This window comes from Molothrus aeneus, chromosome 7 (genome assembly GCF_037042795.1).
Source record: "Molothrus aeneus isolate 106 chromosome 7, BPBGC_Maene_1.0, whole genome shotgun sequence".
Classification (NCBI taxonomy): Eukaryota; Metazoa; Chordata; class Aves; order Passeriformes; family Icteridae; genus Molothrus; species Molothrus aeneus.
Genome location: NC_089652.1, coordinates 19,204,117 through 19,228,314, shown reverse-complemented (window position 1 = coordinate 19,228,314; position 24,198 = coordinate 19,204,117). Strand labels below are relative to the sequence as shown.

Genomic DNA, 24,198 nt, shown 5'->3' with positions numbered 1-24,198 from the left:
AAATTCAGTCACTGCTTCTCACGTGGACCTTGGGATCGGGCATTGCAAGATGCACTTTAGTAATCCAGGGAATAAATTACTACACTGAGCCTTTGCTGATGTCTCCTTTCAGAAGGGAGTTGACCCTTCAAGTATTCTGTAGTTTTGGTACTAAACATGAAATAACAGGTAGGAATAGTAATAGAAGAAAAAAACAACCATATGGTGAACTATGCACTTAAATATTTTGGTTTTTGTGTTCAGTGCATTATCATCAGTGGAGAAAGTGGTGCTGGAAAGACAGAAAGTGCCCATCTGATCGTCCAACATTTGACCTTCTTGGGAAAGGTATTTCCTAGCCAATTATGTAAAATTATGAAGAAATCCTCCCAACTCTATCCCAATGTTCACTTTATTTAATCTTTAATACTTGAAGCTGTTCATGTGAATTGTCACCCTTGATTTAGGGACATAGTAATCATGCATGTGAGAGTATTGAATTAAGATCTGAGAGTGACTCACACCAAGCCAGTCAATAGTTTTTTAAAGAGAAGGTTCCAGATTCTGATTGTTCAGTACCTGTAGGTATGTACAGTGTTTATCACATATAACATTATTTATACAATAAAGAATGAAAAATATTATTTTGGCTCTAATCTTAGATGATCTTACACATTTAAATGTTATGAGTAATTCTATTAACACAAAATAATTGGAAAATTAACCATGTCACCTTAGCCCTGAGTAGGCATCTTTAGTCCACTGTGCTTTTGGTACTCTTAACTAATTGTAAAACAGGTCAAAGGTGGAACAATTGCAGAAAAAGAAGTTTGCTACCTTTGGGAGATTTTATCAATTTGTTAGACCTCCTATTGTATAAATAGAAAGGTTAGCACAGTACCTCATTCCATACAAGCATGAAAAAAGGATTCTTTGCTTCTGGAGCAAGAATTGGACTGGGGGTAAGCATTATATTGTCTTAATTATCCTTCTGATTTGTATCCCTTCTGTCAAGGCCAATAACCGTGCTTTGCGTGAGAAAATTCTCCAGGTGAATCCTCTGGTTGAAGCATTTGGGAATGCCTGCACTGCCATCAACGACAACTCAAGTCGCTTTGGAAAATATCTGGAAATGATGTTTACACCTACAGGAGCTGTAATGGGGGCAAAGATTTCTGAATATCTACTTGAAAAATCAAGGGTCATAAAACAGGCTGTGTAGGTATATTAATTGTCTGTCCTATAGCATTTATGTAATGTTTGAATTGATTGAATTATCAAAAATTCTGTGGTTTAGATACTTTTCTGTTCTAAAATAAAATCCTTTGTACCAGCGCTATGACAACAGAACGGTCCTGTTCTTTTGGAGTTAAAACCAGAGCAGCTTAATTCTTTGGGATAATGTTGTGTTCAGTGGGTTTTCTGTGTTTCACAGTTGCTAATCCTACACTACTAAAACAAGTGGGAGATTTGCTACCTTGCTTCAGTGAGCTCATGATAAGAACTACTTTTACATTTGTTGTACAAGATGCCACAAGAATAAACACAGATGCTTTAAAAGGACACTTTTTCTTTTCCAGGGGAGAAAAAAATTTCCATATATTTTATTATATTTATGCTGGCCTTTATCATCAGAAGAAACTTTCTGAATATAGACTTCCTGATAAAAAGCCCCCTAGGTAACTATTGCTCACTTGTTTTAACTGCTCATTGTAATTAGCTATTGATCAGCACTTGCTTTCAGTATGATGCCTTCAAATCTCTCTTAATCCTTCTCCATTCCTTAAGGATCTTTTTTAATCCTCCCAAGGTGGGAAGAAGATGGACACTAAGGCATTATATTATTTGCATTTGTTTGAGAAGTTGAACTATTAAAACAGAAGGAGGAAGAACCAAGCTCATTATGTAGATATTTTGTCATACTTTCAAATGCAGACAACCCTCCTTATGATTTCTTACTGTAATGCTTCAGGTTCAGGAAGAACCCAGAATATGATTTGGAGGTTTTTAATTGATGTTTGTACTTGCAGTGCATCTGGTCTGTACTGGGTGGGGGGGGGATGTGTGTGAAATGTTGGTAACATAATTAGACATTAACAAAGAATAATGCAGACGTTAATGCAACAGAAACAAAAGCTTCTTATGAATTAGCATCAAAATAGATCATTGAAAGTTATTGAGATAAATGTTGTTTCCAGTTACTGAGGTACTTGCATTTCAGTCACTGGAGCTTGTATTGGCATATGTGGTAGTGTGATGCCTTCTTTCTCTCACTCTATTTAGATATATTGATAATGAAACTGGAAGAGTAATGCATGATATTGTTACTAAAGATTCCTATGGAAGACAATTTGAAGCAATTCAGCATTGTTTTAGAATTATAGGATTTACTGATGAGGTAAGAGATTCAGTTGCTAAACCATTATTGACCTTATTTAGGAAAACCACTACTAGTGCTGCCCTCTGATTTTGTGGATGTACAAAATCTCTGTTAGAGATATTTGTTTAGAGCCACAAAATCTCTGTTATGACAGAAGTGAACAGTGAAAGCATAACTCCCCACTCAGAAGGCAAGACCAGCCTGAGGTCCCAGTTAGTCCTCAGGCAATTCTGTTGTGCTATTTGGTGTGTAAATAGAAGCTTACTTGAACTTGTAGAACTTGATCTCAGAGAAGGCTACAAGCTTTAATATCCATTCCAGTATCCTTTTTTTTTTTCCTTCATAGCCTAAATATGATGCGTGTATCTTGCTAAATTCCTTTAAAGTGCTTCTTGTCATCTTTTACAGGAAGTGTATTCAGTGTACAGAATACTGACTGGAATCTTAAATACTGGAAATATTGAGTTTGCTGCTATTTCTTCCCAACACCAAACAGATAAAAGTGAGGTTCCTAACCCAGAAGCCTTAGATAATGGTATATACCTTTCAACATTGTCAGTTCTGTATATGCAATTTGACTCTATTTGTGATAATCTCTAGCTCATGGTAGCAGTTGGTCAATGCTGGTGGTTTCCACCGCATAACCACAATTGTGTGTCTTTTTCCACTGTCTTTCAGCTGCTGCACTGCTAAGCATTGGGTCAGAAGAACTTCAAGAAGCCCTAACATCCCACTGCGTTGTGACGCGGGGTGAGACCATTATCCGGACGAACACGGTGGACAAAGCCGCGGACGTGCGGGATGCCATGTCCAAAGCGCTTTATGGGCGGCTCTTCAGCTGGATCGTAAACCGCATTAATACGCTGCTTCAGCCAGATAAAAATATATGGCAAGTTACACATCACTGAACCATGTGTACTTACTGTGCACGTGTTGGATGGGTTCATCCATTTGTATATTTTTGATTTTGCAGAAAAAGTGCTGTGTTTATTTTGGCTAAGGCTTCAAAATGGCTTTCATGCTGTGAGACTGAATCCTGTTTCCAGGACATTAAGCCCATCATTTTCAAAGAGCTGAATAGAATTTAGCTACTGAAGTCAATGGAAATTGGGTGGTTGAAGTGCTGTCCACTTTTTAAAAAGATGCTTCCTATGTAATGAACATGAAAATCATACAAAAGGCTGATAAATAATTGAAGTACACTGAAAAAAATTCAGTACAGTCCTTACAGTCCCCCTGCTTTTGTAAGCAAGTAATAAATGCAGATTTCAGATAATTATTGTGCTGCTACTTGAGATGTGATTATTTTTAAATTTTTTACAATTACAGAAACATTATATTGCACATCCTTATGATTTCATTGCCAAGCACTGATCTGGCTGGTTTGATCTTTTGAAGTAGCTGTAGAGATTTTAGAAACAAGGAACCTCTCAGCAAATGTGAAAATGCCTCTGATCTGAGATCTCTACTTGCTACTTCACTATGTCATATAGATATATTCTCATCCATTTCATGCAGTTCTGGTAGTGACTGAATGTACTTGAGTTAGCACATGGACAGTCCAGCTTGTAGCAGCAGCAGATTTGGTAATTACCTTCTGAATGAGTGTGGCAAAAATGTACCATTAAACCTTGACACCTTTTCTCTGCCTGGAGGAGCAGACAGTAGATTTTATTTGGGATATGCCTACTGAAACCCCTTGTTTCAATATGGCTGCTAAGTGTCTGTTACTCTGTACCTATGATTTTTCTGTCTTCTTCATTTGCAAGAAGCAAGTGGAAAACAGAAGTCTTAGCAATGCTGTACAAATGCACAAGTTGTCTTAGGTTCAGACACACTTTTCCTCCTTGATTTTTGCAGCAGAGTGAATCATTTATACAATGTTAGTTTAGCAAATTTATTTTTCTTTTAACTTGGTGTTGCCCATAATGAATTTTTTTTGTATCTTCACATGCAGCAGTGCTGAAAGTGGGATGAATGTTGGGATACTAGACATATTTGGATTTGAGAACTTCGCAAGAAATTCTTTTGAACAGCTGTGCATAAATATTGCTAATGAACAGATCCAGTTTTACTTCAATCAACATATTTTTGCACTGGAGCAGGTAAATTCAACTCTGTTGAGGTCTAGCTGAATTCAGCATCCTACACCATAATCCTATTCAGGACTACTTTATAAAATGAGTATGTGATTTAAATGTGAGATAATGACATCGTTCTGTTGAAGCTGTGTAAATAATGTTGTTGAGACCTATAGAGCATTGCTGTGCATCATAAATGCCCTAATGATGATGTTGCTTTTACTGTTTGGATATTAAAATTGTGCTGGTGACTTTTGTAGATGGAATATCAGAGTGAGGGAATTGATGCCACTACCGTGGAGTATGAGGACAACCGTCCACTTCTAGATATGTTCCTTCAGAAACCCATGGGTCTCCTGTCTCTGCTAGATGAAGAAAGTCGATTTCCTCAGGCAACAGACCTAACTTTAGTTGGTATGTACAAGTAAAACTCTGGGAAAGGTCTGGGAAATGACAAATGCATATACAAATGCAATGTCATCTTTATTCAAGTTTTCCTATCCTAACTGTCCTGAGGCTGTGTCATTTCATTTCACGTTCTAAGTATATTTTTCACTGTGCTTCATCATTTTTTTCTGCTTACATGTTTTCTATCCTTTTGAAATTGGAAAAGTTGTCTGAAATATCAGGTGGCAAGGGCTTATTGTTTTTTTCACTGTTACAAGGAAATATCCTGTGTCTTTTCCATGTATGTAGCATTAGTGTTGAAAATAAAATTTGGATTTCCCAGGCTCCTAGGCCCATGTTTATCCACTTAGAAAATACTGCTTCACTCCAGATTATCTCATAATACATAGGAAGTGTTATTTCTGGTGTGCCATCTGGCTGAGTATTTCCTTGTCTTCATACATATTTTACATAAATTTTGACAAATTTTGGTGCCAACTTTAAATACACAGCACATGCCATGTTTAAAGCTGTTGTGTTATTTACTAGAGCTGCATTTTTCCCTGTGATATGACACAGAGTTCCATTTCCATCAATGGAATGTGCTGCAGAGACCCAAACAGTTAGAGAAAAACAACAGTTTCCAGTTAAATTGCACAACACATTTTTCACTACTGCTAGGCTGAGCTGAAACTGGAATTCAGGTCACAGACAGAATGAGTACTATGGTTTTATTCTGCTTCTTGTCTTGGTTTGAAACACCGGTGTCTGCCAAGGTAGGCAGGAACCTCCTTGGGAGTGGAAAATACGACCTCTTTCTCTCTGAGCTATTATTATAACTTTGAAATTAAGGAGTTTTCAGGCAAAGCAATGGGAAAAGGAATAGCAGTTCTTTATTAATATATATATACACATGTAGATATGTGTAACAAGACAAACAGGCAACACCTCTGGCAGCAGCAGCAGCAGCAGCAGCAGCGAACCGGACCGGACCGGACCGGACCCCCGGGGCCGCCTTCTCTGGGCTGCGGGCGCTTCCCTTCGCTGCAGTTCCGCTCCCGGCCGCCAGGGGCGCTGCTGGCTCCGGCCCGGCGGGGCGGCTGCGGTGATTCCCCTGCGCCGGCAGGGGGCGCTGTGGCGCGAGCTCGGCCGCGTCCCCCTCACGGGGTAATGGTGGCGGGCTGGATGGGGAGTTGGGCTACAGGAGCGGCGGCTGGAGCCCCAGGAGCGGGCACACTCCAGGGTGGACCTCCAACACTCCTCCTTTGTGTGCTAAAGTTGTCTGCCTCCCTATCGGCTTTATAAATCAGTTAATACTGAATACTGAACTTCTACTTCCAGAGGTACTTTCCCTTGTCCAGTGCTGCTGTGCCTTACTGCTGATGTGTACGCAGCACAGCAGGCTCCCTCAAGCAGGCAGCAAAGTGGGATATTTTGCCCTGTCCACGTGTGCCAGACAATCATTAATTCCACAACTCCGTCCCAACCTCTAGAAATTCCAAACTTAGTTATTTTTGCTTTAAATACAAGCTCAATTAAGTGGTAATAGACAGAAAAACCTAACAAAAATGTTACTGGATTCTAACATTAGAAAAAATATTTTGATAATATTTTCTGATGTACAGAGCATGACAGAGAATTTTATCAACTGATTCTGGTCTTAGGTCTCAAGTTGCTTGTTCAGGTAAATTAGTATAAAAGCAAGCTTCACAGTATAAACACTAATTCTTACTAAAATGGGTTTCTTGGGATCCTGCTTCTTTCAAGGAATGTTTCCTTGTCTCAGCAGGTGGGAATTGCTACCTGGGCCTTCAGTGTTGGACAGAGAGCACTAATTTAATTACAAAACATTAAAGAGCCTACAAATATCACAGGGCCTAATAAGACATTTTTCTTAGAAACCCGTGTTCCTTCTTCTCTCAGCTCTTTAGGGGTAATCACAGGAAGCAGAAAGTCTCCTTAGAAGGTGTTTTATAGAGAAGCTTCCTTTTTTCTGTAGAAATCCAAAGGTACATGAGGTACAATTTCAGACTGAGCACATAAATATATCCTTAAAACCTGATGCACAAAGCTAAATGGATGCAGAAAGGAAGGTAGAGAAAATACAAATAGTAGGCATTTAAGTGACTGTGATCTATGCACAGTTTTGAGTGTATGTATGTATAAGAAATAAACTCACCCCAAAACCTGCATATACATAAGTAAATTCATTGAAAAATATGAGAAATCATCACATCTTCTCATTAGGTCTTCCTGCTTAATATTTTTCCATGTACAAAAGCATCCACAGTGATTTTTAAAGACAGTCTTACTGGGCTAGTTGAAAATGAACTGTTCCATTCAGATGTGACAGCTTGGTATTTCTGAGCAATCTGATAATATGTGTTTATAACAGTTCTGACTTCTTGAGCAGCACTTTAGCAAGCTAATTAGGATGAAGATTGTAGTTAATCACTCTGTCACTTAAATCAACATCTTTTCTCAATGTCTAGATAAGTTTGAAGATAACTTACGATGCAAATACTTCTGGAGACCAAAAGGAGTGGAACTGTCATTTGGAATTCAGCACTATGCTGGAAAGGTAAGGTCATGGGATTTTTATTTAGTTCAGATAACAGTGGTATGGTCATCACTTGTTTTTATCTGAAATTTCTGCTTTATGGTTCTTTTCCCTCATTTTAATAGAAAAAATGATAAAGTTTATGCAAACATACACTCCACAATGAAACTTTTATGTGTAGCAGTCGATTTTGGAGCCTATCCTTAGGGCTCTTGCACAGATTCTGTAGACAGTAAGCATCCTTTTTCTGCAGGAAACGTGGCCTCAGAAATGCCAGTACTGCAGTCATTTCAAAGGAGGGACTCCATGGAGCCAGGGCAGGCTGTGTCCTTGCTAACAGCATGTGAATGCCACAGTAGTTCTGTGTGAGAGTCTCTTGCAGAGTGTCATGCAAAGTACATGCATGAAAAGCAGTGTAAACCAGTATCTGTAACAGAACTTAAAGTCCCTATAGAGTGCATTGGAAAGACTGAGACTTGCTAGTAGAGGTGTTTTCTTGTACTTTGTATCTTTTGTTCTCAGAGGTTCACATTCACCTATTATTTTATATGGAGAGTAACATTCCAGTTTTCACCATAACATGAACTTTGCTTGCAGTTTCAGGCACAAATATTTGTTCATAGACAAAATCAAAATATCCATGTTTTATATAGTTATCAATTAAGTCTTATCTCTGGATCATTATAAGATTCCAAAATTTTAAGATGTATTCCAGTAACTTTGGTCAGACTTTGTCTTGTTAAGAATAACTATTAAAATTCACACAGTTTTAGTTAATTCTTTGTACCCACATGGCCAAATAATAAAATACAATAAAATAATAAATCAATACTGGCCAGTTTTCTATTGCCAGAGAACATTCAATTTCAGTGTAAATTAATGGACTTCAGAGAAATTGGGCTAGAGGGGAGTATTGCAACTGATAATAACACAGCTCTAAAAAATCATTGCAATTAAACAAAATGAAACACTGATTCTTATATTAATACAAATATCCAGTCATTAATTTCTAATCAAAATGGTTAAAATAATTGAAATAGAGGAATGTTTTGTTGTCCTAATATGGTTTTCCGTGCCATGAGAAGCTGATTTAACGTACCTACATTGTGTCCAACTTATTACCATTCCTCCAGCAGGTCTACTTATAGATCACAGGTTTGATGCAGACAACCAATAGAAAGTGACCACCTGGGAACCATTTCTCACATCACAAGTAAATGATCAGCTGAAGCTTTCATGAAGTATCTCGGTTGTTTTGCATCATGCTTAGAATCGTTTGACATGGCCAAGCATAGCACAAGAGGATTTAAGCCATTTAACCCAATTTGATGTGCAATGGCATTCTATGAATATAGATACTCTGTATAGCCAATTAGCATTCTGAACACACTGCTGTAGTTCACTTTTAAGACCTTTGCAGGTAATTCATTTGCTTGTCAGACCAAGCTAACTGGTCTGCTTGGTCATCCTGACCATTCACATTTTAAAGAACATAGCAAGTTTTAGGTAACCCTTTTCATCAAAATTTCTAATTCTGTTTTTCCACACCAGGTATTATATGATGCCTCTGCATTCCTTGAGAAGAACAGAGACACTCTTCCTGCTGACATAGTGGTGGTGTTGCGAACTTCAGAGAACAAACTTCTTCAGCAGCTGTTCTCTAGCCCATTAACAAAAACGGGTATGTTCTGCACAACTTTGCTGACATTGTAACTTCTTCAGCTACCTGTTCCTCTCAAACTCTTACTTGATTCTGGACAGGTTTTTTTCGATGATTTTATTATATCTTCTTTCCAGAGTGTTTGTTCTCTGATTTCAAGATTTCATTTTCTTTCATGAATCTTGTGCAGCAAGATTCTTCCCTGACTCCAGAGAAAGGAAAATTATCAGATGTGTAGGGCAAGAGCTCATTCTCAGAGCAGGATAAAAATATGGGAGTTTCTAGTTCTTAGTCCTTTACTAAGATCAGTACCCAGTTGGTAGATTCTTGTGTACTGGGTCTTACAGTTCATAAATCATGTGATATAGATCAAGGTGTTTTGGAGGTAATATCCAGCTATTTAGAAGCACTGATGTAATACATAGTTTCTTACAAATTATAAAAGCCATATACTAATAGGCTAGAAGTAATTCTGTTGATTTAAAGCTTGTTGACTTTGACTTACATGAAAGTGCCAGATCTGTAGCTAAATAAAACAGCAAGATGAAGTTTGATTACTCCATGGATAGATACCAGAATGCCAGTACCATATGCAAATGATAGTTCTGCAGTATCCATGCAAACAAACCAGCAAATGAATACTTCTCTCAAAACTTTTAAAGCATCTTTTTCATAATGGGTGAGAAAAGTATGTAATACTAAATCTAAATATCATGGATTGTACTAGATTGAAAAACTATTGTGAGCTAACATATGGAGATGAGGTTGAATGTTTAGATAGAAATACTTGGTAGATGCATTAGATAGTTCTGGGTAGGCTTACTGTACATTGGCTGTAGATGCAATCCTATGTCTGTGCAGCAGCTCTCTGCCTTGAATTTCTTGACTGTCAGTAACCCAGCTGTAGCCTCTGGTGATGCATATAACCTCTCTTGGCATTTCTGTGTAGAAAAAGAACATCTGGAGAAAAAATTATATTGAGCTTTTATTTGCACATGTAAAATTGATATCATAATATATGTTTATATACTACAGAGGATAGGTTCCTGTTACAGGGTAATTCTTCCTGCAATTGAAAGGCTTTCGACTACCCCGCCTCAAATCACACTTTCAGAGGTCCTTGAGAGGTGAGGATCCAGTGAGGAATCTGCTTCTCCTTTCAGCTGTAATGAGTTTAGATGGAAGGGAATGTAGTTTATGATGGAGGATTGGTATGTGCCCAAGTGGAGAACAAAGGATCTTTCTAAGTATTACTACTTTACGTTTGAGTCTGTGTTAAATTGATAAAAGAGATTCTGATCAAGCAGAGCAGGAAAGAAAGCTCACACATGGTCAAATGTGTGTCCACACCCCTCTTTACAAGCTGTTTTACACCTTGGAGTTATTTTCAGAATGAAACCGATTAGGTGCTTTGTCCCAGTTATCAGTCCAAATTATTGCAAATATACTTTTTATTTTATTGCTATTTTTAAATTGGAATGCTGATGCCTTCATGCAAATTCATCTTTTTCTGGCCTTACAGAGTTACTTTCAGTAGCAGCAGCACTCGAGTGTTTTGCCTGAGATGCATAGAAGATTCAGTAAGATATACTTCTCATTGCAGTTAATGTAAAGTTACTGTTGTATTGCACTAAATAGTTTGTTTAGTTGTTGTTTTGCACTGGGTGATGGGAAATTTGTACTGAGTTACCATGCTGGTGTATTTTACCTACTCTTTTAGGTCTCTTACATTCCTTCCTTGTTCCCTATTTACAATCACTGGGTGCTTTCTCCCTCTATTTACCATTCTATGAAGAGCACACAGCAAGTTAGGTGTTTTCTGTATTTCTCAAGTTGGTACAGGACATCCTGATAAAAAAAATATTGTGCATGTGCTTCTATGCATGGTGTTATAAGAATAGCTTCAAGCTCTTAGATAATTTTTATTTTTTAAAAGCCTTTGTGATTTTGCTCTTTTTTTCCAGCTGTCTGATATAATTGACATTCACATTCTGTGTTGGGGCCTCTGTGTTCTAAAATCAGATTGTTGCCTGGTTTAGTTTTTGGCAGCTTGCAAGATAAATGAAAGGTTTGGCTGAGAACAGAAGGCGTTGCTGGCAATGCTACTTCATCTGCTCAGTGAAGAAAGATAGTGCTATTCTTTTAACTTTCTACAAAGATGCTTTTGTAAACAAAAGAGTAGTGAGTGTGCATGTATCCCATTGTACTCTGTCCCTGTCTCTTAGCCCTCTTCCCTCCTTGCAACATGTGTTTCATTCCTAAAGAAAACCAGAAAAAATACAGATTAAGCTTCATAATCTTGGTACAGCTTTGGTCAATTACTGACTAATGCAAAAGTTAGTAATTTACATGGGAAGCCATATTCCATCTTTCCAGGTAGCCCTGACTTGAAATGGGCTTTCTGGCAGTATGTGTGATATTCTGTTTGAAGATGAGTGAGAGCACACTCTCACATCTGCTGGCAGCAATCTCTGGAACGTGCAGCGGAGCTGGGTTTTGCCAAGCGCGGTCTCCCGTACGTGCTGCGGCCACTGGGTGGTGCTGTCCCAGAGGCGTGAGGGAATGCCAGACTGAAATCATGGGGCTGACAAGGACTGAAAATGTAGTTCTTTAAATACCAAAAAGAACAAAAAGATGCCTTTCCCACCCTGAGATGATCCTCTGTTTGAAGTATATTTATATAACTTTCATATCTTCCCCTGTCAAAAACTGAGAAGCATCAAGAAAATAAATACTAAAAAGCTAAATTCTTTTACTAATTTAAGATCATGTTAATCCTTGTAATTTATCAAGTACATTTATCCCTTCTCAACAAATGCTTCTATTTCACAGTAGCAGTTTTTGCAGTTTAAAGGGCCAGAAATTAACAGCAGGACATTAAATATACATTTGTAATAGTAATTTATTGTTAATAAAGTATGCAACTACTCATATGAGACATTGGAACTTAAACATTCTGGAACTAATTTTGTAGCATATACAGCTTGTTTTTCATCTTTCAGTGGAAATTTAGTCATGTTCAGTGTGTTCTGAAATCTGCACTTTCTAGGGACCTCTAACTTCAAAATTGAATGAATGTATTCTGATTTAACCTAACAGTTCTCCCATTTGCTTCCATATCTGTCACTTTTTTTCTATAGACAGAGCTTCTTGTGCTGCCACTACTATAGATGAATATGCATATTCCCATTTAGATAGAATATATTCCTGATTATCTCTGGGTTTAGTTTATCACTGTTGCTGGTAAAGCATCCAAGAGAAAAGGAATCACATGAAGTAGAAAATAGAGTCCCCTTGTAAAAATAGAGGATTTTTGTTGGAAAAATTAAAGACAGCCTTGGTACCTTCACCATTGAGGAGTCAGACCATTTTGCTCACTGTCCTGATATTCAATAATTTTTGCAGCATCACCTGTAAGGGGTGGTACTGTTGGATTACTTGGGCAAAGCACCCCCGGGGGTTTTTGAGAGTTTATCTTTTTAGAAAAGCTGCAAGATCTTCTACTCTTGAAACACAATCTCTGCAGACTTTTGTCCTTGCCATGACTCACAGACCTTTAGAACTTCGAGAAAGTTACCATCTGCAGGGAGGGGAAAGGGAAATCCTTCCCACCAGAAGAGTAGAGACACTGCAAAACATCCTTGTCCTTGCTCTGAGGATCGGTAGGGGTTTTGCTTGGCTACAGAGAGGAAATACAAGCAACAGAAGAAATACTACAGCAACATTATACCTAATAATTTTAATAGCATTGGGTATTGCTCACGCATTAGGGTAATGGAGTATCCATTATATCCATTATATTATATATAAAAGTATATCATTGCTTAAAAACACTCCTTATATGTGGTGCCTATATATTTAATCATAAATATAATATATATTTAAATGTAAATATAATTCTCTGTCAAAGAGAATTGGGATGAGTGTTTTCACAACTGGGATGAAGGGTTTGGTTAGTCATGTTTTAACCAGGTAATTTTTTTGTCCAAAGTAGAATTTTTTCCAGACACAAGTTATTTATAATTCACCTGTTTAAAGGTCATTTCCCCTCCTCAATATTGATTTTTAGTCTGTATTCTTTCTGCCTTTGAGTCTCTAATCTCGCTTACAAACATTAGATGAAAAGGAATTATAAATAGTGTATGTTTGTTTACCAAAACAAACAACTAACGGACCATGTGCTAAGAGAAAATGTGAAAAAATGTTTCAGGTTAGCTTTATGCACACTAAAGAACAAAAGAACTATGGTCTTTTGCAAAATCATTTTAGAGGACTGCTTTTCACCACTTCTTGGTGACAAGAGTACTATCTTTAACTTGTGTGTAGTTTTTGTGTAACTGTGATAGCACATGACTCCTCATGACAAGTCAGAAACCAAAGGAAAGAGATTTTCTTGCATTTCAGTCCCATGAACAGGTACTACTGGGCATACATGGAGTGTAATCCTGGGAAGTCAAAATCATAGGTGCTTTGCCACTGTTTTCAGTAGAACCTGGTAGGTTTGAGCTGTCATGGTTGTCACTGTGCACTCCTGTTGAGCACAGGCCCTTGCTCTGGCAATATGTAGTGGTAGGTCTCTTGGTTTGGTGTGTGTCGTTCACTGAAATACCGAATGTTTCCATTTGGATTTAGTGTATTTCTTCCTCTTATTTCCATACATCACAATAGAACCAAAGGCTCAAATACATTTTAATTTTACTAATTTATTCCACAATAAAATCTTCTTATAATGGTACTTTTGTGTTAGTATTTTCACCTTTAAGAGATCAGGCACTCTTAAGTCAAATGAATTGGAAACAAAATCATTGTAAATACAGTATCTCTACTTAAAAATTAATCAGAATTTATATTTTGTAAGAATCTTGGTAAAGTTTATGGAAGCTGTGTATTTCACTCAGGACATGGAGGCTTTCATACTTCTAACTGGTCTGTATGTTAAAAACACAAAAATAGTTTTTGCTCTGCTGCCAGTGAGTTGTATGCAAAGAGAAGCTTTAAACCACAGCTGTGCAGTGTAACAGTCATGAACTTTACTGGGTTGCAGATGTGGGACATCAATAAACTCAGTTAATTGTAGCTTTACTGATTTTGGGAGGTAGAGTGATGAATAACTTTTTAGAGTTCTGCACTTGAGCTTTTTACAGCTCAGTGTTTATTTTTCTTCGTGTCCTAAGGTTTTGCATCATAGGACAAACGCAGTACAGATACTCATAAAACTTACTAGCAATAGGATCCAAAAAAATGCTCTGAAATAGCCCTAAAAATGGAACTCATCCAGAAACAGAGCCATCTATCAGATCAAAGTTAAGGTCTCAGTCCTGCTAAAGCTTTATATAAAGCATAACAATTATTTACTGCTGAGAATTACTCCCTATAAATAGTGTCAGTGAATCTCTGGAATTGCACATGGCAGTAAGCACAACAGCTGAGAATTGTCAAGTTAGATTTACCACAGCTATGTTTGTTAAAGGGTGCTACCCAAACAGAATTATGCTGGGTTTTAATCTGAGACTTCACAGATTATATTGTACTGAAAATGAGCAAGGGGGCATAGATTTTTTTGTCTCAAAGTGCTTCAAATTGAATTCTAATAAAAGTAGAAGTGGACAAGTTTAAGAATTGATCTTAATTAATTTACTGATTTGATTTATAATAGATCAATCTCTCTAGAACAAATCTTGAGAATAGTAATTCTTTACCTTTTTCTCAGAAGAGATACCTTTCCCAATTTTCATGTTTGTGGCCTAACTTCTCAATCCTATAATAAACGTGATTTCCCAGTAGTGCATAGTAATTAATCTTAACACTGCATTGTATACTAATTAAATTCAAAATCTATTGATATTGAGGAAACAAAAGATACATCACATAAAAGATGTTACTGTTTTTAATATTAATGAGCGGACTGTGGTGTTTCACTGTAGACCATATACAGAATTTAAATAGAGAAATATTCAGAGAATTATACCATTGTTTTAATGAGTAGTTTACTTGACAGTTTTAATAGGCACTGTGTGCTGTAAGGCCAAACAAATTATGTCAAAGATGCTCAGTATGTCATTGGAAGCATTCAGTAGCTCTGAAGATCAAATCCTAGAAGAGCATTATTTTTAAATTTCCTAGTGAGTTTTGAGAGCAGATAACTTTCTTGAATATTCAGATAATCTTACTCATATGAATATCCATGATGTTTTTTGGTGTGTCCTTAACAAAGAATGTGCTTATATTTCCCACTCCTTCAAAATAATTGCATTAAGGGATTAATATATCTAAAGGATGAATGTAGTGGGTGGAAAATAAATCTCTGAGTCTGTGCTAGAGCTTGTATATTCATTTCAGAGTATTTCATGCAGTCTTACTATGATTTTGTACTTTTATCATTTTCTATGTTCCTTCACCTTACAGCAAGCTGTAAAGGCCAGTGCTTTACTGAACCAGCATAGCATATTATTATTTGACTTTGTCTTCCTTACTCCAACCTGACTTGTCTTGATGCAGGAGTGGTTAATTGAGCTGCCTGGATAGCAGGTCACAGTGTGTGACAAAGCAAATGTGTTTGTGGATATTTGTATGAATGAGTATTTGTTTCATTAAGAGCAGAGATACAAATATAATTAACGTTTTGCTTTACCGCAGAAGTAACTGATTTTGTATCAACTGTGATAATACACAGAAGTGCTGACATCCAGGGGAGCAATGGTTCAGTTGAGAAGCCTTTGAGACTTGATTAAATTAGTCGTCAACATCAATAATGCCTGCATTTCAGAAATGGGAAGGTCTGGGACTTTCGTAGAAGTTCTGTAACCTTGTTTCATCTTAAATTAACACTTTAAAAAGACAGTTCTTGCCTTGTAGTTTCAAAACCTGGTTTTGACTGTCTAGCCTTAGGATCTTGATGACTGGGGATAGTGATAGTCACAGAGGTCAAAGAAAATGTTCCATAATTTTTTCCATGTGCTTTCAGTTGCATCTTTACACCTGAGTTTTTGTCACTGAATTCATTAGGAATCTTCACTGGCTTGGTAGGATTTTGACCAGAGTGTGTATGTATGGAGCAGCTTCAGCAGCTGGTCCAGAGTGATGGAATATACACTGTAAAATGTTTAAACATTGTATGGAGAATTAACATACTCTGGATATACAAGCGAAGGGCTAGAAATCCCAGTTCTTGACTTCCCCTGGATTCCTGCTTATTTCTGCTTATTTACTGTTGTTGTAGAAACTTACTTTGGCTTCAAGTTAAACTGGGTGCTATAAAGCTTTATAGATAGAACAATAACTACTATGTTCTTCAAAATCATACTTTTGCTTTTCTGGATAAAGCAAATACGACTGGGGGGGGATTTCTTACATAACATGCAAGAGGAAATACATCAACTACATAAAACAGTGAGGGATACTAGAGCTGAATCCGACTGTGGGATAACTGTATTTCCAGCCTGTGTATGGTTTCAGAACTATTCTTCTACATACCTCGGGAAGAAGAAATAAACTTGTCCAGCCTGAGTAGATGTAAGTAGAACAAGGTTATTTTGACCAATAAAATCGGTGAAGAATTCCTCAAGGATGAAGTTTCACAGAATATTCACCTCTGTAGTTTTTTTCTAATCTAGTTACAGATGTGGTAGCAGGCCAATCTGCTGGGGTAGCACAAAACCTCGTATTGATGGAGGGGTACTGTCCTGACAGCAGCAGTGTTCTGTCCTGTCTGCTGTTCCCCAGAGAACTCAAGGTTTGTTGTACCAAGCTGATTGCATGCAATAGCATCAAACTGTGCACTACAAGAGATATGTGAGGAAATTGCTAAGGACCATATCTGAAAGAAATGGCCCATGTCTTCTGACAACAAAGAAATCATAAAAAGCAGAGCCAATTTGTTCTCTAATGCAGGAGCTGGAAGCCTGACTGGATCAGGCTGTGACCAGCCTCTCTTCAGCCAGCCAGTTGGTCAGGTGTCCAGCTAGTCAGGCTACAGACCTGACTAAAGAAAATGGTGAACATGAAGCAGTAGAAAATTGCAATATTGTTTATGCAAGAATTTTTCCTTTTCCAAACTTTTAAAGTGTATTTTATTTTTGTCTAGGTGCAGCTTCAGGTAGTTAGCACTCACTGTAACTAGTGTGCCACTCTTGTCCTTAGTCCTGTGTTTGGACAGAGGTGCCCAACCTATGCCCTCCTGCCTGTGGCCAGATAGCAATCTAGTCCCTGCTCTGCCACTCTGTTTTCCAGAACCACATGATCATTCCTTGGCCTGTGGCTAGGAACCTTTTTATCATGTTGTCAGGCTGTACCATACGTGTTTTGCCTACTGTGTGTAAGTTTGGTCATGTCCCAGGACTATGAGAATCATATAAGGTTTCTTGTATGTCCTCTGACCACATACTGTGCCCAGGAGAATTCAGGAGAGGTCCGTGTTTCAGTGAACATACTCCCAGTCAAGTTGATGAATGCACATTTGGTTCAATTTAGCTAGAAAATTGGGCATGTTGCTTAAAGCAGCAGTTAGTACTCAAGGTTGTGTTAGAAAAATACCTTGGGCAGTACCATTAACTAGTTTAATTAGTACCATAAATTGTTCTTCTTTAGTAAGTAAGGGTAAAAGTTAAGACCTTTCTTACTGACATCATACATTCACAGATCTATAGTATGTATAGATACTATGTATGTAGATATGTACAGAATACAGTAGGCAGTTTGACCTTCATTCCATCTCAGCTGCTGTCCGTGTCTCTGTTCCAATCTACAAGAAGCCTACTAACCCACTGTGTTGAAACAATACTTTAACATGGCAGTGTTGATGGTTACAAGCAAGGTTTTATTTGTTGCTGTAGACATGGTGCTGTGTATTTGCCAGTGTGTGCCTTCCTAATGTGGGAAGTGACCACTGAAGTGCCTGCAATGTGTGCAGTAGAAAGCATAACAGCACTGAACTTATACTCAAGTTCTCCAATCCCAGTCTAACAATATAAAGTTTTTAGTGATCTGTAAATATGATTGGTGTCTCCTTCATGCTAAAAAGACTAAAGAAATCCTTGATCTAATTGAGAATCAGTATCATAATTCCTCAGTTCACTGTGGCATGGATTTTTCATTTCAAATAATCTGGGCCAAAAACACACATTTTTTTTCTCCTGAAGCAAATATTCATAATTAGATTATTCCCAGGTGGGCTTCACTATTACTAAGCTTTTATGCTGATTAGATTCTGTTTGGTTATATGTATCTGATTTTGGAGATAATATTTCTTGATTTTATTTTGAATAGAAAGTAAAGTAATTGTCTTTTCAGAAGAAGCAGTAGTTGAGGTCTATCTTTATTGATAGTTGTGCTCTACAGACAGTATTTTTATAAATACATTCTTGTGTAAAACGTAAAGTATATGAGAAAATTGGATTCTTTGCTTTTTTATTGCACAAGATTAGCTTAAATTACTTCAATGACTCTCAATGACTCAAAAGAGCAGAGTTTTGATAGACAGATTCAAATTAGTACTCAATAGAAAAAGTACATGTATTCATTTGTACTTGAGCTAAAAGCTTAGTCTTACAGTAGCAGAAGATGAAAATGCATTATGGAGATAAGCAGTCGACTTCCTTTGGCCAGATAAAATGTACTGAAAGGAAAGACAGAGAAGATTCTGAGTATGTCAAAGACATTGTCTGGCCCTGTACCTCTTCTGGAGTGTGAGTGCTTAGCTGTGATTAGAAGTAACCTCAATGAAATATGAATGCATTGTAGCATTTCTGACCATATTACACTGTATCTAAATGGTGTTTGAAGTAACCCCTCTTTATCTGAACTAGAAGCATGAAAGAAATTAATAAAATGTATGAGGATAAGGAAAGAACTTGTACTTGCCCTCTATACAATAGTAATATCCCTGGTGCAACATGCACAGTAAGGTGACATTGTCATTAGGCTTTTTCTCTGTAAGTCATTTGCACTTTACAAACTGAATGTTGTATCAAAGCTTAACATATTTCTTACCTGGCATGCTCTTACTTTGGGAGGAGTGATCTCTATTGCAGGCATAACCAAAATGAGATTATAAATACAGTGCTGATACTGCTAATATTTGCTTGGTACTGCTTACAGAACCCATCACCTGAGAATAAATGAAGCACAAACCATAGGTAACATCAGAACATTCAGCCAGAGTGTGTACTTTTCCTTAATAGTGCATAAAGTCAACAGCCAGACCAGTCATTAATTCAACCAGATCACACAGTGAGTAACTACCAGGAATGCAAATGAGAAGCCAGGAATGCTGACTAGTCCTTTTTGAGATCTGGAGACCACTTCCAAAGTCCAAAAAGAAAAAAAACACATCTCTTCTTTGTGTGTGTTGTAAAGACTTTGAAAACTTGTTCTGCTTGGCTTTGCATAATAAAAGAGATGCAGTTCTTTGATAATATGGTCTTTCTCACCTAGCTGAAATGAGGCATCAGTGAAGAACATTTTTGCAGAGATGTGAGATCTTCTAAACAGCTTCACGACAAAGGGAGGTTTGCTGAGCATTGACACTAAGCTTAGCAAGGAGTGCATAGATTTTGTGCTGCTACTCCTTTTTCCCTTGAAAACTGTAAGACCATTTCACAAACTTTTGAAACTTCTCAAAGCATTAAAGAGAATGCTTTAACTTAATTCTTAACTTTATTGAACAGAGGCAAAAAAGAGAAACACAAGTTCTGCCTGACTCCTCCATTGTCACAATGAATCCCAGACCTTAGTCTCTGATCCATGTTCATAGGTAGGAGCCTTAATTGTTCAGATGAGCAGTCCCATTGAACTGAAGTGCATGTGAGTAAAATTAAACATGTACAAGTTTAAAAGATGAATCCTAATTTTAACCATTAACCATTCTTTCCCCCCCAAGAAAAAAACCAACAACAAAAAAGAAACAAAACAAAACAACAAACCAAACCAAAACCCAAAAATGAAATCTACAAAACATAAGACAATTTTGAGAGGGTTTTATATTACTTAGTTGGTCCATTTTATGGACTTGGATTTAATGTAGGTAGCATTTGGTCTGCAGGGGTTAATTTGTATTTTGTCTAAAGTTTTGACTATATAATTGGTGTGAAGCTGGATTTCTGAAAACACAGTGCAATCTTTCACCCTTTAACCAGTTTAACCTTTCAAAGTACCCATGACAGTTCAAGCTACCCATGTTATTACCTATAACCATTTGTTTTTTAAATATTGATGCTTTTCACAAAGTGGATTAACATTTAATTATTTTTGGTGTGTTAAGGTATAAATTACCTTGTAAATGAAAATCAAACGCAGGGATAGGTGCCAAATTTTACTGACTGTGAACACCATGCTAACCCTGGGTGAAACATTTCTTATTATGTAGACTAATTTTCAAACCACATTAATTCTGTTCATTAGTTTTAATGGCTTACACATGTTAAGATTGGTAGTTACTTTTCCTGAGCATGAGCTACATGGGATAAGTAATTCAGAAATTTTTATTGAAGTATCATTTTGTGTTTCAGCTGAGAAAGAAAATCCTAGTAATATTTTTTCCATGGATTCAATGTAATGCTACAAGTTATTACATAGGAATTCACTTGACACATGAAATAAGCACTGGTAAGAGTCCATTCCTAGAAGGAAGTAACTACTGAACAAAGGCATGATAGGTAAAGCATTTCTTTTTTTAAGTGGGCACTGAACACTTTGGGGTTTTTTGTTTGTTTGTTTGGTGGTTGTTTGTTTTGTTGGTTTTGGTTTTTTTGTTTTGGTTTGGTTTTTGTTTGTTTGTGAAGTCATTAAAGATTTGTGATTAATTAAAAGGTTTATTTATTTGCTTGGCTTACCAGATCAGAAACGTTTAGTTTTAGTTTTGCATGAGAAACTAAGGGAGACCTCGGGGGTATTAATTATGAACCCTAGAAACCTAATGCCAGCAGTGAGCGTGGTGAACCTTGAGCAGTTATAAAACCATTCTAAATTTTATTTCATTATAAGAGTTTTTAAAGTTTTTACAAAATGCAACGAAATTTTAGTAATTTTAAACAGTCTGATTCAAAGTCCTTTCTTCTTCCAACTCTCCTCTTTTATCATGTGTTATCTGTTTTTCAGTGCGAGGTTTTTAAGCTTTAGACTTGCTAATCTGAAACTTAGACAAAAACAACCTTTCCAAGCTATTTTAGCCAAAAAAAGGCCCCAAAGAGTAATTTCTAACATACAAAAATAACAAAATTGCAACTAGGAGAAAAATTATTTCACCATCTACTTGTTCATTAAAGTCCTCATTTTAACTTTGGAGAGATACATGTATTTACAGTATGTACCATGCATGTGCATCAATATTCCAGATTTCCCAAACAGTTGTGGTTCTCATTAGCATACACAGTATAACAGCCTGAAGCAGTTTCCAAAATAGTGGCCATACCTTGTGTTCTGGACCATGATTTAAACTGTCAGGTAACAGACGATGTTAGGTCTGGAAATGACATGCCAGTTTTGCAGTATTGTGTCAATACCAGTGCTAGCAGCTTAAAAGATAAATACTTCTTTAAATGAATTCAGAATGTTGGAATGAAGAGTGCTGTGTTTGAGTGCTGGCCTCCAGATTATTTTCGGGGGTTTGGTATTTTTCTTGTTCAGAGGAAAGTAAGAGCAAAAGTTCCGTTCAGTGTTACAGTGGTCACTGGATTTGCTCTGCTCTCTTAGGGAATTATTACCAGCGTTTGGGTTTCTTTACCGGCGATTTGGTGTTCTTGGTTTTTGTTTTTCCCATCGTGCCTCCTTACTAGTTATGTAATGCAGAGTTTAGCAAAACTCTGAAGACTGTTTGGAGTTACTGCCTTTCTGTAAAGCTAACAGCTAAACACCGGAGTTGGGAGTTGATGCAAACAAGTCATTTAGCATCTGAAAGAAGTGTTAACACTTTATTTACATTTAAATTAAAATAGACACTTATTTATGTGTTCTGGTTCTGAAAGGTGTGTGGTACATCTGCAGAGGCCTATTGTTTATTCATGCTGTAAATCCTTTGAAATGTGTTAAAATGCTTCCCACTCATTATAAAAATCCTGCCACCCATGGATTAGGGCTTTGATGTCACCAATCCTGCTTCAAAGGGTTCTTTCAATGCTATTAATCACAGTTTAGCCTCTGAAGATATAGCCAGAGAAAACATTTGGACATCTTGTGCTAGACTTGCTAAAACTTTGAAATATACAGAGTGTCTTGCATATGCAAGTCCGATATCACTTCCTCTCTCTTCTCCAAGGCTTTATTTTGAAAAGCTATTTTGTGATGACTTTGGCTTTCTAGAAGTACAGAAGAAAAAGTTTAGGACACGTCATACCTTACATTTTAAAGAAGGCACTAGTCTTTTGCTTGACACCACAATATATTTTTGCCAGGGAAATTGAGTCAGTCTTTAAAAACCCAGAGTCACAATAAGATTGAGAATTATATGTCAAAAGGTCAAAAAATGGTGCTGTCTTATCATTTTCTCATCTCTCTTGTTAGTTTGTGAGTTTAAGATACTGTCTTAACACTTGAGTATCCCTGTGATTTCATAGAAACAAGATTGATTCTGTAGTCTTTTTGCTCTTTGAAATCTCTCAATGAGTCACAGAGAAATTGATTACTAGTGATTGAGCTGTATGCCTTTGTGCTGTCATTGTTTTCATCAGCTCGGTAGCTAAGGTCAGTGACATACCACCTTATCACTGACTTTTTCCTCCCCTCTAAATCAACACTGCACTCTGTCATGCCTGTGCTGAATGCTCTGCAGGCACAATTGGTAATGAGAGGGGTGTGGAAGAAGTGTGGTGGTGTCTGCTATTTTTAGTACTATTGTACAAACTGATTTTACACAGTAAAAATTTTTCTCTTCGAAGCTTCTTGAATAGTTTTTGCAGTATGAATTTCTTTCTTTTTGAACAGGTAATTTGGCACAAGCAAGAGCCAGAGTGACAGCAGCATCTCGGTCTCTGCCTCCGCAGCTCAGTGCTGGGCGTATCAAGGTTAGTAGTGTTCCCTTTGAGGACAGGCAGTTGTTTATAAACAGCTGTGAGTATTGTGTACAACAGTATAAACAGCTGTGAGTATTGTGTACAACAGTGAGACTGTGTTCACAATACTTAGCTGACGTGGGTATAGAGTGAGGTTATTACCATATAAGAGTCTGCCTTTACCACCAGTAACATGCACCTTGTCTTGGAGCATGGTTCCCAGTTTTAGTGATGACCCTATTGTAGAATTCAGTGAAGAATCAATTTACTAATCTTTAAACCTTTGGAGTGGAATCTGTTACATCAATATAAATATCAGTCCTTTTGTTCCAAAGGGGTCAAGGTTCTCCTCTAACAATTTTGATCTAGGAAGAGGTCTTACTAGGTAAAATTTGAATAGTGTATTTAACACTATGAAAGGCAAAATAATTTTTTTACAAAATATATATTTCTTTTTTATTCAACTTGAAAGTGAAAAACCAGGAGATGTTTGTGACTGGTAGATAACTGGAAAAACATTACTCAGCAAAACCACTATTCTGTAAAAAGAGCTGTAGAATTTAAATGCTGCTGAATTTTGCCATGAAAGTACATGGCATAACTGCAAAAAGATAGGATAATTTCATGGCAGTTAGTAGGATTACAACTGAGTACACTTAATTTGTGAGGAAACTGTTGTCACTTGAAGCTGATGGTATGTACACTCCCTCCCTGCTTCCTAAGTGGTACTTGTTAGAGTTACCTTAGTTAAGGTTTGGGGTTTTTTTCAAAGCAAACAGTAATAAATTTTTAAAATAAGAGTGGTAACAGCAACTGTTCAAAAGTCTACAAAATTTTATGTTTTGAGTTTTCTATTTCTTCGTGTTATCTTTTGGTACTTGGAGCTCAGGTTCAAACATCAGTGTGGTGATTTATGTTATCCAGATGTCTATATCCTTCACTGTACCTGCAAATACAGATGTGGATTTCAGACTATTATTTCCTGTCTGGTGTAAATACTTTCAGTGCTGAAGGGTGACCTTTCCAGTTTTCTTGTGTCACATACACATTGTCTTCTACATCCAGCTATATTCAGCACAAGCTTTCTAAGCAGGCATTTTAGTGATACAGCAGGATTGAAATAGAGCAGTTCACTTCAACAGCTTTACTAAACACATTCAGTTAATAAG

At 37.1% G+C, this 24,198-nt stretch overlaps 1 protein-coding gene across 1 annotated transcript in view; it reads left to right on the top strand.

The window, feature by feature from the left end:
- MYO3B (myosin IIIB) overlaps positions 1 to 24,198 on the top strand; it is a 167,375-nt gene that overhangs the window by 67,619 nt on the left and 75,558 nt on the right. The window contains exons 12-22 of the mRNA XM_066554040.1: positions 244 to 327; positions 995 to 1,197; positions 1,560 to 1,658; positions 2,263 to 2,377; positions 2,768 to 2,894; positions 3,038 to 3,248; positions 4,317 to 4,464; positions 4,701 to 4,854; positions 7,320 to 7,408; positions 8,939 to 9,068; positions 22,962 to 23,041. Coding sequence (XP_066410137.1) covers positions 244 to 327; positions 995 to 1,197; positions 1,560 to 1,658; positions 2,263 to 2,377; positions 2,768 to 2,894; positions 3,038 to 3,248; positions 4,317 to 4,464; positions 4,701 to 4,854; positions 7,320 to 7,408; positions 8,939 to 9,068; positions 22,962 to 23,041 — 1,440 coding nt within the window. The remainder of the gene's footprint in view (positions 1 to 243; positions 328 to 994; positions 1,198 to 1,559; positions 1,659 to 2,262; positions 2,378 to 2,767; positions 2,895 to 3,037; positions 3,249 to 4,316; positions 4,465 to 4,700; positions 4,855 to 7,319; positions 7,409 to 8,938; positions 9,069 to 22,961; positions 23,042 to 24,198) is intronic.